The 14,260-nt window shown below is 31.4% G+C and overlaps 1 protein-coding gene across 3 annotated transcripts in view; it reads left to right on the top strand.

The window, feature by feature from the left end:
• The window catches only part of LOC143063560 (uncharacterized), a 40,383-nt gene that overhangs the window by 24,786 nt on the left and 1,337 nt on the right, over positions 1 to 14,260 (top strand). The window contains exons 20-33 of one of the 3 annotated variants that reach the window (XM_076235766.1): positions 962 to 1,128; positions 1,846 to 1,960; positions 3,362 to 3,563; positions 4,498 to 4,588; positions 6,232 to 6,458; positions 7,218 to 7,419; positions 7,753 to 7,979; positions 8,258 to 8,459; positions 9,362 to 9,588; positions 9,870 to 10,071; positions 10,981 to 11,207; positions 12,039 to 12,225; positions 12,921 to 13,147; positions 13,938 to 14,256. In XM_076235766.1, coding sequence (XP_076091881.1) covers positions 962 to 1,128; positions 1,846 to 1,960; positions 3,362 to 3,563; positions 4,498 to 4,588; positions 6,232 to 6,458; positions 7,218 to 7,419; positions 7,753 to 7,979; positions 8,258 to 8,459; positions 9,362 to 9,588; positions 9,870 to 10,071; positions 10,981 to 11,207; positions 12,039 to 12,225; positions 12,921 to 13,147; positions 13,938 to 14,256 — 2,822 coding nt within the window. The remainder of the gene's footprint in view (positions 1 to 961; positions 1,129 to 1,845; positions 1,961 to 3,361; positions 3,564 to 4,497; positions 4,589 to 6,231; positions 6,459 to 7,217; positions 7,420 to 7,752; positions 7,980 to 8,257; positions 8,460 to 9,361; positions 9,589 to 9,869; positions 10,072 to 10,980; positions 11,208 to 12,038; positions 12,226 to 12,920; positions 13,148 to 13,937; positions 14,257 to 14,260) is intronic. The other 2 variants (XM_076235767.1, XM_076235768.1) reach the window with 2 other exon arrangements.

The following is a 14,260-nucleotide window of genomic DNA, read 5'->3' as shown; positions in this document are numbered from 1 at the left end:
AACTCACATTGAAACCGCAATTTAAAATGTTAAGACCAAAAGGCAAACAGCAGAAAACAAAACATAACAGAGATAACTAAGACTGCGTAACACCAGCCCTAACAGAATCTGGGGATGATCTCAGGTTTTACGGAAGGGTAAAGGTGGAGTCGAATGAGGATGGCACGATATGAACATAGCCTAGATCTATGTAGCATGTTCAGATTATGTATCCGTGATTAGTGAAATGTTTTGTCATGCAACCTATGCACTATAATGATAAGAAGTCAACAAAATTTAGCTGAAAGCAGAATTTATTTATATGGTTATAAATCATAGATCTATACTTAAACATTTAAAATCTTATTTGATGAAATGTACTAAAATATTTAGATAGTCGTCTGACTTGAAAATTTGCCGATTGTGTTCTTTTTCTCTTACGTAACATATTTACTGTCATGGCTCCGTCATTCATGATGTTCACAGACGACATTTATCATGTCAATAAACCCTGTTGGGGTTCGTTTAAAGTTACAATTAGTAGTATGCTTTCCTCTTTTGTTTGCTCTCAAATTATAAATGGATTTAGAACAATGGTAATTTCGTACACTACTGTTTCGTGTTTCCGATTAATTTCCTGTTAGTTCATGGTCGAATGTAGCTTAATAACCTGTTAACTGTCATAGGACTTTAGATTGTATTTTGTTTACCATAACTCCAAAAATGTGTCTGTTTATTTCAGGGTACTTGACACATACTTGTTAGCGATAAGGTATTTTATCTTGCTACCTTTAAATCCACTTTGATCCTACTATAATGTTTCGAGCTCTGTGCTGACATCTTCCATGTATTTTCAAAACTAAAACAAATTTATCAACACGATTCGCATGCAATAATAAAGCGGTTTAACATTACAAATAATCTTAGTTTTTCTTGAAGCATTTATGATTTTATATACTTTGGTTTTCTTTGTTTCTTTCAGATGAAAATGTAACCTTAGCGATTGAAATTAACGACAAAAACATAGACTTAGATCGTGTTTCGCTATTGAATGTATTTGATGATGAAATATCACATTATTCATTGCAATGGAGAAATAAAAGCAGCTCTCGAGCGTTCTATATGACTACTATTACAATTCCACATGAGGTAATTGCTAAACATTGCCTTTTAGACATAATACACTATTACCAATACCTCTTTTTTCGCATGTTTTTTTTCTGAGTTATGGCTTAGATATAGTTTACTTTTCCTTTATACAAAGTGTATTACCTTTATTATGTCTTACAATAGTCCCGAACATTATGTTTTCAGTCCCAAGTCTTCGTTTGATCGCTAGCGCGCCCGTCCTTAGGCGTTTGGGATTAGTTTAAAGCATTTACATTTGTAGCTGTTATCACATCAACCTTAAGTTGATACATAAGTTTATTAACATGTGGAATCCCAATGATTTTAGATATATGCCAAATAAGGTTTGTGTCCATATTGCGCTCTTTCTTCAATAAAGAAATGAAGAAGTGTGAATGCATAGATAGAAAGTGTGCTATGCACACATATTCTTGTTATTGTCAAGATTGCATGAACATAGAAAATGATAGTATACTGAAAAAAAAAGTCTTGGATCCTCATGTATTTTTTTTTTAATATTCCCAGTAATGAAGGCACATCTATTTCAACATTATAAAACAAACTTGACCAATAATACATGAATCGTGGCATTTTACATAGTATCAAATCATAATACAAATATGTATATGGAAAAGTAAGATAAACAATAAAGTGACCAGACAAATTTAATATCTATTTTTGAATTTGAAAATAAGGTAAAAAAGAAGAAATATAATGTTTTTGCTACTTTATTTTCAGTTTTTCAAATTGGCAGTTGTTGGAACAACTAAGTCTACTGGCAACAATTTTGTACGGATGCACCGGAATGTTATAGAAATAGTTAACATAAAACTAGACCATTTACCTGAAAAAGGTATGAAGAATTGCTAATAAAAATGCAATATATAGATTAACCCGTAGATCAGTGAACGAAAATGCTTTAGACTACACAAAATTAGCAAATAATTGGTTTAATAACTATTATAAACAAAGCATTTTGAATTAATTGTAAACTTATGCTACACCTCAATGAAAAAAAACACATTCATATAAAATGTAGAGCTACTTGAAAGTAATTTCTTACTTTTTCGAATTCATCAGTATTAATTGTATAAATATAGTTCTTGGCAATGAAATGACATTAAAATGAGATGCGCAAAATATCAAACGGATTTTAAACTTATACGTAACGATCAACTGATAACGCCATGACAAAAACAACAACAGAAAACGACGGGGAAAAAAAGCAGTCAAAGAAACAAGACATATGATGGGAAGACGAAACAACACAATACCAAATACCGGGGCTGACTTCATGTGCTCTAAAATTGAAAGCAGATCCAGCTCTTCATACAATACCCGTCGTGTTTTCCAAATTTGTAATTACAAATTCGGTAATGAGTCTTATTCGGTGATGTCACATGTAAAAAAAGATAGTTAAATGGTGATTCCGATAATTGGGAAAAATATGTTGTCATCCGTGAAACAGATATTTGTAAAACAGATATTGCCTACGGTCAACAAATTCTTGATTGCATCAGTAATTTTCTTGAAAGGGAAACATTATTTCTATCTGTTTGATCCCCTGATCTAATAACTTCCTTGTCAGCATCAACCCTATATTAAGGAAATATATATAAGACATATGCTGAATACACTACTGCTACATAGTTTCGGACAGTTTACAATTTGGAAGCTGAATTATTTTTTTTTCCTTTTAAAGTTTTGTTCTTAACCGACCGTCATTGACACCTCCAATGGCTTCTCTTTTACAAAATATTGGATTTTTGAAATACCAAGGCTATTCTACCTTAGGCATAGATTACCTTAGCTGAATTTGGCAAAACTTTCAGGAATGTTGGTCCTCCCTCAATGCTTTTCAACTTCGTACTTTATTTGGCCTTTTTAACTTTTTTGGATTCCAGCGTCACTGATGAGTCTTTTGTCGACGAAACGCGCATCTGGCGTATATACAAAATTTAGTCCTGGTCTCTATGATGAGTTTATTTACAAGTTATTTGGGATCTATGTGTAAAACAAAGTCATCATACGTTGTAAAATGAAATTTCATTGTCAAATATATCCGAACGTGAAGTAAAAATCTGAAGCAAGCTTTTTTCATTCTTTCTTTTAACCACCTGAATGAAGAACAAATAACAAATCGGCAAACGAGGAACACAGTTTACCTTGTTCGAATAAGGATGCCGATTTTGTGTTATAGAAAAAGTCTTCTAAACAATACAAATGATCATTTTTGTTTTTTTAAATCGTATAGATCCATTGTACCTTAATGAGGATCTGAATGTGACATTTGTCATAAAAAATGCTGGAAGTCAGGATGAAGATGTTATAGTCACAATAAAAGACGACAAAACATTTGCTGTCGGCACTAAATCTAGAACATTTCATCTGAAGGCATGGACAAACCAAACGAGTTATTTTACAATACACGGAGGCAAAACAAAAGGAGAAACCACGTAAGTCAGAGCTATGTTTCATATGCATCGCTAAGAACATCATATGTTTTAGTATGTACTTGCGTTCGTCCATGTGTCCCTCTAGTATTTTTTATAATAAGTAAAATAAGAATAAACACCAAATCCCAAGGAAAATTTAAAACGGTAATTCCCTTGAAAATAGCAAAATAAAAAGCTCAATGACACCAAACTAACGAAACACAACTGTCCTATCATAGAATTGACACATGTATTTCTCAATGTAAAAATGCTGGAACAAACCTGGTGTTTCTACCTAGCTAAACCTCTTATTTGTATGACAATACTTTTTATTGAACCGCGGTTTCAAAACATATTTAATTTCTAACGCTTAAATCTTTTGTAAAGTCTGTTCATCTATGTTTTTATCAGTTTAAACGTTTCGTGTTTCTTCTATTTCCATACATGAGACGTACTCTTTACATAATGGTCTTTTCTAAAAAAAATATGTCTGGTTTAATGATATCCTTCAATGGGATTCCCTTCAAAAGGTCGGTGTTTGTTTAATACAAACATACTTTCGCCACCTTATAATAAAATGACCGCCACGATTTAAAATTGAGAATTGAAACGAGGATTGTAACAAAGAGACAAAAAACAGCAGCCCTAGCAAACAGCAGAAACAGGCAAAGACCACCAAAGGGCATTTTATTCCAACAATCAATCGTATTCAAAGTTAATTAAGTAGCAATAGATGAAACATTATAAAACATTGTCCAACAGATTTATGTATTTTCATACATGTATCATGGTAATAAAATAAGATGGTAAACACCCTTGCAATACGAGAGAAAACAAAAATGGCATTCATAGATTTTATTCCGTTTATTGATAAAATCATTTCAAGTAATAGTAGTTCTTAAGTATTTGTATAAAGAAATTGCTAATATAAGATTATGTTTTCCTTTCTTTTCAGAACTATAACACTAACTGCTAAACCAGCCGCTTCAACAAGATCTAACAGCAAGTTTCAACAAATCATAACGTCTCTGACAGTCGAAGAAAGGGTCGGTATTACTGATATTTTTTATGAATATAATAAGTGTACAATAATTTTGATATCAAATACGAAGGACCACATGGAAGTGTTCAAAATTCTTCAAAAGTCGTAACTATTGATCAACGGGGAAATCAAAGACATAATCAACAAGAATATCCATGCTTCTTATAGCGCATACACAAAGAAGAGAGACAAGTTTGGATTTTAGAGAGTTGCAACATTTGTACTATCCTGTAACTTTCTTTTCTTTATCGTTGGTTGCAATTTCAAATGAATATTTACTAGATAAAGGTATTTCTTTTTATCTCGTTAGACTTATAGGGGTATATGTTCATTGTTGGTTTCTTGTGGGATTGTATATCCCAACCTGTGTAGTATTATATGGTCCTTTATAGGATAATGATATCTTTTTAATAATTTCTAAGACTGAAAAGATTCAAATGTAGGGAGTATAATTTACACTATAAAGTGCGTATATCAATTTGATAATTTTACAATCATAAAATGTTCTCTTTATCTCTGTCTCCGCTAGCAGCTTTTGTCACATATTACCAAATTCAAAAATGAATTCTCCTAATGAGGCATCTATTTATTAACAACTCCATGACCAGTATGATATCAAACCACCACTTGCGTCTGTATCCTCCGTTGTCGCTGGCCGTGTACCGTTAAGTTGTTAAAACAATCTTTCTCTCTGAACCTACCTGGCCCATTGGAACCAAATGACCACAATTCTGCTTAAGTTATCTGGTATACAAACTATATGAAGTGATTCTGCATGCCATTTAACATAGCCATAGCCGCCGTATATCAAGCATATGGATTCATGATAGTTGTCATTTTGTGGATAAGATTCAATTATTAATTTTAATCTTAGTATAATTGATGAGTTTATGTATATCATGTAAACTCTTATACCAAAAAGTATGACTTCAACAAAACATTTTAGAATAAACTCATCATAGATTGTATTGTTTCTTTTTACTTAATCAATCAGATGATTCCTGATAGTAGTTATTGACCTACAATAACTTTTTTTACCATTTTCCGTGTTTACCTTTTATGATATTTAGAGAGAAACTGTTAACAGTCAAAAAGGAAGTCAAATAGTCGAATTAATCAGTCAGCTCCTTATATGAGTTAATGTCCCTATATGAACATGTGTTAAGTGTCTCATAAGTCAAATTTATGACTGGGCATTGATTGTTTTATTGAATACTGTGATTTGTAATAATTGTCAATCAATATGTGACACTATTTTAAAATAATTATTCATTATTATTTTATGAAGAATTTTAATACATTTTAGACCTTTTTATAATATTTTGATAATATGAAAAATAATCTGATGCTTTGTACAGAATAAATGATCAAAGGGTCAAGAGCTACAAATTTAAAAAATATACCTTTCTTTCAAATGTAAGACTAAAAGACGAACAAACTTAATCTTTCGATGGAATTTTGTCGACAATTGACCATGGAAAACAATCTAGCGTTTGGATTTAGCGTTGGAGGTTTCATTTCGTGTTCTGTAAACTGAAGTGGAAGAGTTTAAATTATAAATTGGTTTTCTTTTGTAAAACGTGATTAGCGTTGAAAAGATTGTTGGAAAAGAGCGTGTTTTTATCTTATGATTGCTTTATTTTGTAGAAAGTCGACAAAATTCCACCTGTGTGTAATGTGACGACCACTTCTATTTCCTGCAACGATCCGTGTAAATGTAGTAAAATGAATGCGGTTGTCATAGCTGAGTTATGGGATGAGGGTGAAGGGTTATCAGAAGTAACAGCACCAAACACTCCACCTAATTCGTTGCAAGTGCATGGTTTTTCGAAAGGACTCGTCAAATCCAAAGGAACAGTTTCAGCAACACTAATGTATGTATTTGTATAAAATCAATATTCAATGCAAATCATCCCAATGATTTATCTAGATAAATTCTGAGTAAAAGTAAAAACAGATAAGCACTGTATATTATTTTGTCTACGGAAATGATTAGCCTGTAAGATCAATTTCAATCTTTTTAGCCTTGAGTGTATAACATGTATAATACAAAGAAAGATTACTTTAGTACCACATAACATAAAAAAACAATTCAAACAGAGACATCATTACAGTCAACTTCCAAAGCGACATTAAGGTATAATTCGCTATTAAAAAAAAAGAATTTTCTTTCAAACAGTACGAGTACCAGTTTTACTGCCTTGAAACTAAAATATCTATGTTGAGTAGATCGATAGCTAATACATTATTTGTCAAGCGTCTGATATTGATATTATTTGATACGCGTATTGAATTTTGGTATTCTTTGTCTTTTGTTTTCAATTCTCGATGTGAAAAAGGTTGATTTCTTGAAAATACCAGTTGGTTTTTAACAAAACTCATATACTATTATTCCGTCCTCCTCAATGATTTAGTTCTGATTTTTAATCTTTATTGTTACTTGGTAATTTAAGAGCGTTTGCCTTAATTGTTTCTGCAATATTCTTATATATAACACTTTGGTATCCTCTGTTGTACACACTATATTTGAAGTTTGTTTTAATATTATTGTTTCATATATACTTCAATTGTGTTGCAATTTTTGAACACATAGTAGTGTATTTATATATTTACATACATTTGAATATTTGTAGCATTGACTGCTGCCGAAAAAATGTGACCATCGATGTTAAGGATCTGAAAAATCTTACAAGCTCATGTGACATAACAATAGATCCAACATATGATGCAACTAATCCTTGTACAACTACAACCACCACCACAACCACAACACCTGCATCAACAACGCCAGCATTAACATCAACAGTTTCTACATCAACATCAACAGTCACAAAGGCAAGCTTTGAAAAAAGGTCAAAGATCAAGGGGAACTTAGACATGCATTTACTATTGATAAGAAATTATACAGGTTCAACGGGTCAACAACAAATGGAATTAAATTCATTTTTTTTATGAAAATAAACGTAGATGCATTTAAAATAACCTTTGATAGAAACAAACAATACCGAAACGACAGAGGTTACAATATAGAATAAACCAGCATATTTAAGGAACAAATAATTTTGATTAAAATCAGTGTTACTGCCTGAATTTAAAACAAAGACTTTCTTTCAAAACGAGTAATATTGGTTGACATAATATTTATTTTATGTTTTCCTTTTTTTGTAGAAAGTTGACATCATTCCACCAGTGTGTAATATGACGACCACTTCTATTTCTTGCAACGATCCATGTAAATGTAGCAACATGAACGCTGTTGTCATAGCTGAGTTATGGGATGAGGGTGACGGGTTATCGGAAATAACAGCACCAAATACTCCACCTAATTCGCTACAAGTGCATGGTTTTTCAAAAGGACTCGTCAAATCCAAAGGAACAGTTTTAGCAACACTAATGTAAATATGTGTTTACATAAAGTTAAAACAATAGTCAAAGCAAAATCTTTTCAATAATTGCATTGCATAAATTAAGATCAGGCTATTTAAATACTGTGTTATATGCATTGTATGTTATTTTCATACGAAATATCATATTAAAAAATAGCATTATATGTATAAAAAGAAAACTATAGTCACTTGCATAAACAAACATGCCTCCATTATGCATGTTCAATTTTTGCATAAAGAATGAAACACATAGCAGTGTATTTCTATATATATTTGCATATTTGTAGCATTGACTGCTGTCGAAAAAATGTGACCATTGATGTGAAAGATTTGAAAAATCTTACGAGCTCATGTGACATAACAATAGATCCAACATATGACGCAACTAATCCTTGTACAACTACAACAACCACCACCACAACCACAACACCTGCATCAACACCTGTCTCTACATCAACAGTTTCTACATCAACATCAACAGTCACCAAGGCAAGATTTAAACATATGCCAAATCATCAGTCGAATCCTCAAAAAATAGTATCCTTTCATAACAATTTTTGCTCATTCATGCGAAAAATCATTGTTATTTTGGAGAAAGTGTACGATGTAAAAAGGATCTGCAAATTCAGGTCACCAAATAATGAAATCGACAGTGAACACTTTAAAGGGATTATCGCCCTTTGGTTATGATTTTTAGCCATGTTTAGCTATAATCTTGAAAATTGTTCTAGATTGGACAGCATTACACAATTTGATCAACCAAAACTAATCAAATCAACATTTTAAAAATGTAAAAAGTTCTTCTCTCTCAATAATTTTTTCTTACTAATTGTTTTAGCGTTTTAGTTGAAATTGTAAAAGATACAGAAAAAAACTGTTAACGAGAAACATTATCATCACTAATATCAATGACCGAAATCGTCAGTCGACTCCTTATGAGTATTTTCGCTGTTCAGTTCCAATTTTTACACAAATATATCTGTTTTTGTTTTGCATGACAATATTTTCGAATATTGACTCTTTTTTGAGTAATGTCCCTAAACTGATTTTTTATACATTCTTTTAATATTTTTTTTAACATTTTTTTGGAAACTAAAAAAGGAAAGAGATAAACTGAATCTTTGAAAATCAAAAATATCAATATCATGGGCACTCAAAGTTATTTATTCTGAAAAAAAACAATTGTGTTTTTGACTATGAGATGAAGACGGATACACAGACTTTCTACTTCCTGACTTTCAATTCTTTAAAAGACAGTGAAAAAGCTGAATTTATAAATGAAGGTATTATTGAAAAACGTGATTTTCGATGAAGGATTCGTGATTAGCACTGACCTTGTATGATTTTCTTTAATACTACAATATCTATTTTATGTTTGCCTTATTTTGTAGAAGGTTGACACAATCTCGCCTGTTTGTAACGTAACGACCACTTCTATTTCTTGCAATGATCCGTGTAAATGTAGTAAAATGAATGCTTTTGTAATAGCTGAGTTATGGGATGAAGGAGACGGGTTATCAGAAATAACAGCACCAAATACTCCACCTAATTCGCTGCAAGTGCATGGTTTTTCAAAAGGACTCGTCAAATCCAAAGGAACAGTTTCAGCAACACTAATGTAAATATATGTGTTTACATAAAGTTAAAACAATAGTTAAAGCAAAACCTTTTCAATAATTGCATTGCATAAATTAAGATCAGGCTATTTAGATACTGTATTATATGCATTGTATGTTATTTTCATACGAATTATCATAATAAAAAATAGCATTATATGTATAAAAAAGAAAACTATAGTCACTTACATAAACAAACATGCCTAAATTATGCATGTTCAATTTTTGCATAAAGAATGAAACACATAGCAGTGTATTTCTATATATATTTGCATATTTGTAGCATTGACTGCTGTCGAAAAAATGTGACCATTGATGTGAAAGATTTGAAAAATCTTACGAGCTCTTGTGACATAACAATAGATCCAACATATGACGCAACTAATCCTTGTACAACTACAACAACCACCACCACAACCACAACACCTGCATCAACACCTGTCTCTACATCAACAGTTTCTACATCAACATCAACAGTCACCAAGGCAAGATTTAAACATATGCCAAATCATCAGTCGAATCCTCAAAAAAAAGTATCCTTTCATAACAATTTTTGCTCATTCATGCGAAAAATCATTGCTATTATGGAGAAAGTGTACGATGCAAAAAGGATCTGCAAATTCAGGTCACCAAATAATGAAATCGACAGTCAACTCTTTAAAGGGATTATCGCCCTTTGGTTATGATTTTTAGCCATGTTTTGCTATAATCTTGAAAATTGTTCTAGATAGGACAGCATAACACAATTTGATCAACCAAAACTAATCAAATCAACATTTTAAAAATGTAAAAAGTTCTTCTCTCTCAATATTTTTTTCTGACTAATTGTTTTAGCGTTTTTAGTTGAAATTGTAAAAGATACAGAAAAAACTGTTAACGAGAAACATTATCATCACTAATATCAATGACCGAAATCGTCAGTCGACTCCTTATGAGTATTTTCGCTGTTCAGTTCCAATTTTTACACAAATATATCTGTTTGTGTTTTGCATGACAATATTTTCGAATATTGACTCCTTTTTGAGTAATGTCCCTAAACTGATTTTTTATACATTCTTTTAATATTTTTTTTAACAATTTTTTGGAAACTAAAAAAGGAAAGAGATAAACTGAATCTTTGAAAATCAAAAATATCATGGGCGCTCAAAGTTATTTTTCGGCTTAATATTTATTCTGAAAAAACAATTGTGTTTTTGACTATGAAATGAAGAAGGATACACATACTTTCTACTTCCTGACTTTCAATTCTTTAAAAGACAGTGAAAAAGCTGAATTTATAAATGAAGGTATTATTGAAAAACGTGATTTTCGATGAAGGATTCGTGATTAGCATTGACCTTGTATGATTTTCTTTAATACTACAATATCTATTTTATGGTTGCTTTATTTTGTAGAAGGTTGACACAATCTCGCCTGTTTGTAACGTAACGACCACTTCTATTTCTTGCAACGATCCGTGTAAATGTAGTAAAATGAATGCTTTTGTAATAGCTGAGTTATGGGATGAAGGAGACGGGTTATCAGAAATAACAGCACCAAACTCTCCACATAATTCGCTGCAAGTGCATGGTTTTTCGATAGGACTAGTCAAATCGAAAGGAAGAGTTACAGCAACACTAATGTAAATGCATGTTTGTATAAAATCAGTTTTCAAGGCAAATCTTTTCAATTATTTAGTCTCAAAATTCATATTAAAGAGTTTAAACAATTGCACTGTACATTAATTTGTTACGTTATAAGATATCTATCAAACCAGATTATGTCGTTTAAGCCTTGCATTTTTAGATAACAAACTAAAGAAACTATAGAAAAACACAAGACATGAACATAAATATTATACAAATAGACACAGCATCGTAACCAACTTTACCAAAATGACACTAACATAAACTTGTTATTTAGAAAAATGAAAATCAAACGGGAAGGGGTGTTAATAAACTGTCTTAAAACCAAAAGAAATCTATGCCGTACGGACTGATAGCTAGCGTATAATATTTCAAATGCCAAATATTAATGTTATGCGACAGCCGTTAGGTATTTTGTTTTATTTGTTTTTAAATTTAAATCCGAAAAAGGTTGATTTCTTGAAAAAGAAAAAAAAACCAATCGAATCTGCATTTAAACTCATCATGTATCAGTTTGCTTTACATAAGTCTGATAAAAACTTAGATGTTTTAAAATATTTGATCCCCACTTACAGTAATGTGGTTCGGTATCAGTTATTTACACTAGATTCAAAGTATAACTAAACTATTTTCCCCTAAAATAAACATGCAAATATTCATTTGTATATTTCAAAATTTCGAAAAATGTGCCTAGAAAAAGTACATGAGATTCTGACTACTGTTTTTCCTCAATTGCGTTGCAATTCCAATTTTGAAATATAAAGTGTAAAACATCATCGCAATGATTATTACATTGTATTGATATCTATTCGTTTATATGTTTGTAGCATTGATTGCTGTCGAAAAAATGTGACCATTGATGTAAAAGATTTGAAAAATCTTACAAGTTCATGTGACATACAAATAGATCCAACATACGACGCAACTAATCCTTGTACAACTACAACCACCACCACAATCACAACACCTGCATTAACATCAACAGTGTCTACATCAATTTCAACAGTCACCAAGGCAAGATTCATAAATAAGTTAAATGATCAGTCAACTCCCTAAAGGATATTGTCCTTTCATGACAGTATTTGTTCATTCATGTAAAACATCATTGATAATATGGAGAAATGTATCTGCAATTTCAGGTCAACACATTATTAAATCGACAGTCAACTCCTTAAAGGGATTATCGCCCTTTAGAAAGGATTTGTAGTCATGATTTGCTATAATCTTGAAAATCGTCATAGAAAACTTCAACATACCAAAACTAGTTTATCAACATCTTGTAAAGAGTTCTTCTGTATCGATAAAGATGTTGTACTATTTTTTTGCGTTTTTAGTTGATACTATATATAGAAGATACAGATAAACTGTAAACAAGTACTTGTTTAGTGTTTTAACAATATTTTAGAAACTGAAAAAGGAAAAAAGATAAACTGAAGCTTTGAAAAGCAAATATGATCAGGGGCGCTAAAAATTATATTTCGGCCTAAAATTTATCTTGAAAAATTGACGATGAGTATAACGTAACAGGACGAGATTACACAGACCCTCTGCTTCCTGTTCTTTGATTCTTGAAACGACAATGAAACAGCTGAATTTATAAATAAAGGTATTATTAAAAACATGTGATTTTCGAAGAAGGACAAGCACATATTCCGTATTCTTTTTTTTAAATGTTACAATATTTATTTTATGTTTGCTTTATTTTGTAGAAGGTTGATATAATCCCACCTGTTTGTAACAAGAAAACCACTTCTATTTCTTGCAACGATCCGTGTAAATGTAGTAGAATGAACGCTTTTGTCATCGCAGAGTTATGGGATGAAGGTGACGGTTTATCAGAAATAACAGCACCAAACTCTCCACCTAATTCGCTGCAATTGCATGGTTTTTCGAAAGGACTAGTCAAAGCCAAAGGAACAGTTTCAGCATCATTAATGTAAATATGTGTCTGTATAAAAGAAATACTCAAGGCAAACCATCCCAATATTCTAAATGCAAAATAAATTTAGAGTAAAGAATTATTAAATACTCCATATTTTTATATACGAATACTGATATTCCTAGAATTCCAAGTTATTTCTGTTTAGTCTTCAATTCAACAGACCATAGAAACGAAAGAAGTTTAGAAAACATACGAAAGACTTTTGCATAAACATTTAACAAAAGAAGCGGCATCACAATCAACTTTGCTAAGGGACAACAACAAAAGCTTGCTAAAAAACGAGAATTTGCTTTTCTTACAGACAGAGGTACCAGTTATTATGTCTTGAATAAGACAAATGTATGTTGTACCAACTGCAGACTGCTGAATTATACAATCGTTAATGTCGGACATATATTTAATTTGACAGACAGATGTGAAAACGGTTGCTTTCTTGAAGAATTCGTTATACTTTTTTTATATTTTCTTGCTACTTATTGTTCATCTTTGTGTCTGCTTTAATAGCTTTTGCAATGTGATTCCTCTTTAAGTTTACGTGATCAATTATATGATATATACACTATATTTGAATTCCCCGTTGCCAATTTTGTTCTTATAACCATGCAAATTATTTATTAAAACAGTTTATAATTTCGAAGGCATTGTCAGGGAAAAATTAAATAAGTTCTAACTGCCTGTTTGGCTCCAATTGTGTTGCAATTCAATTTTGAAAGTAAGAGATATTTTAGCAGCGTTGCAATGGAAATCTGATTGTATTTATATCTATACATTTGCATAATTGTAGCATTGACTGCTGTCGAAAAAATGTGACGATTTATGTAAAGGATTTGAAAAATCTTACAAACTCCTGTGACATACCAATAGATCCAACATATGACGCAACTAATCCTTGTACAACTACAACCACCACAACCACTACCACATTGAAACCTACGTCTACCACAACCTCCCTTAAATCAACGACTTCATCCAAATTGTCCGCAGGAATATCGTCTGCTTTAAAAAATGCTCTTGTAACTTCAACACAAAATCCATTGACAAAACAGTCAGGACAGACAGGCAGTACCACAACAACAATGACACAGAATCCGTCATCTTCTAAGGTAA

Source organism: Mytilus galloprovincialis, chromosome 2, assembly GCF_965363235.1.
Source record: "Mytilus galloprovincialis chromosome 2, xbMytGall1.hap1.1, whole genome shotgun sequence".
In the NCBI taxonomy this organism is placed as follows: domain Eukaryota; kingdom Metazoa; phylum Mollusca; class Bivalvia; order Mytilida; family Mytilidae; genus Mytilus; species Mytilus galloprovincialis.
The sequence above is the reverse complement of the archived record's forward strand: the minus strand, read 5'-3'. Positions and strand labels throughout refer to the sequence as shown.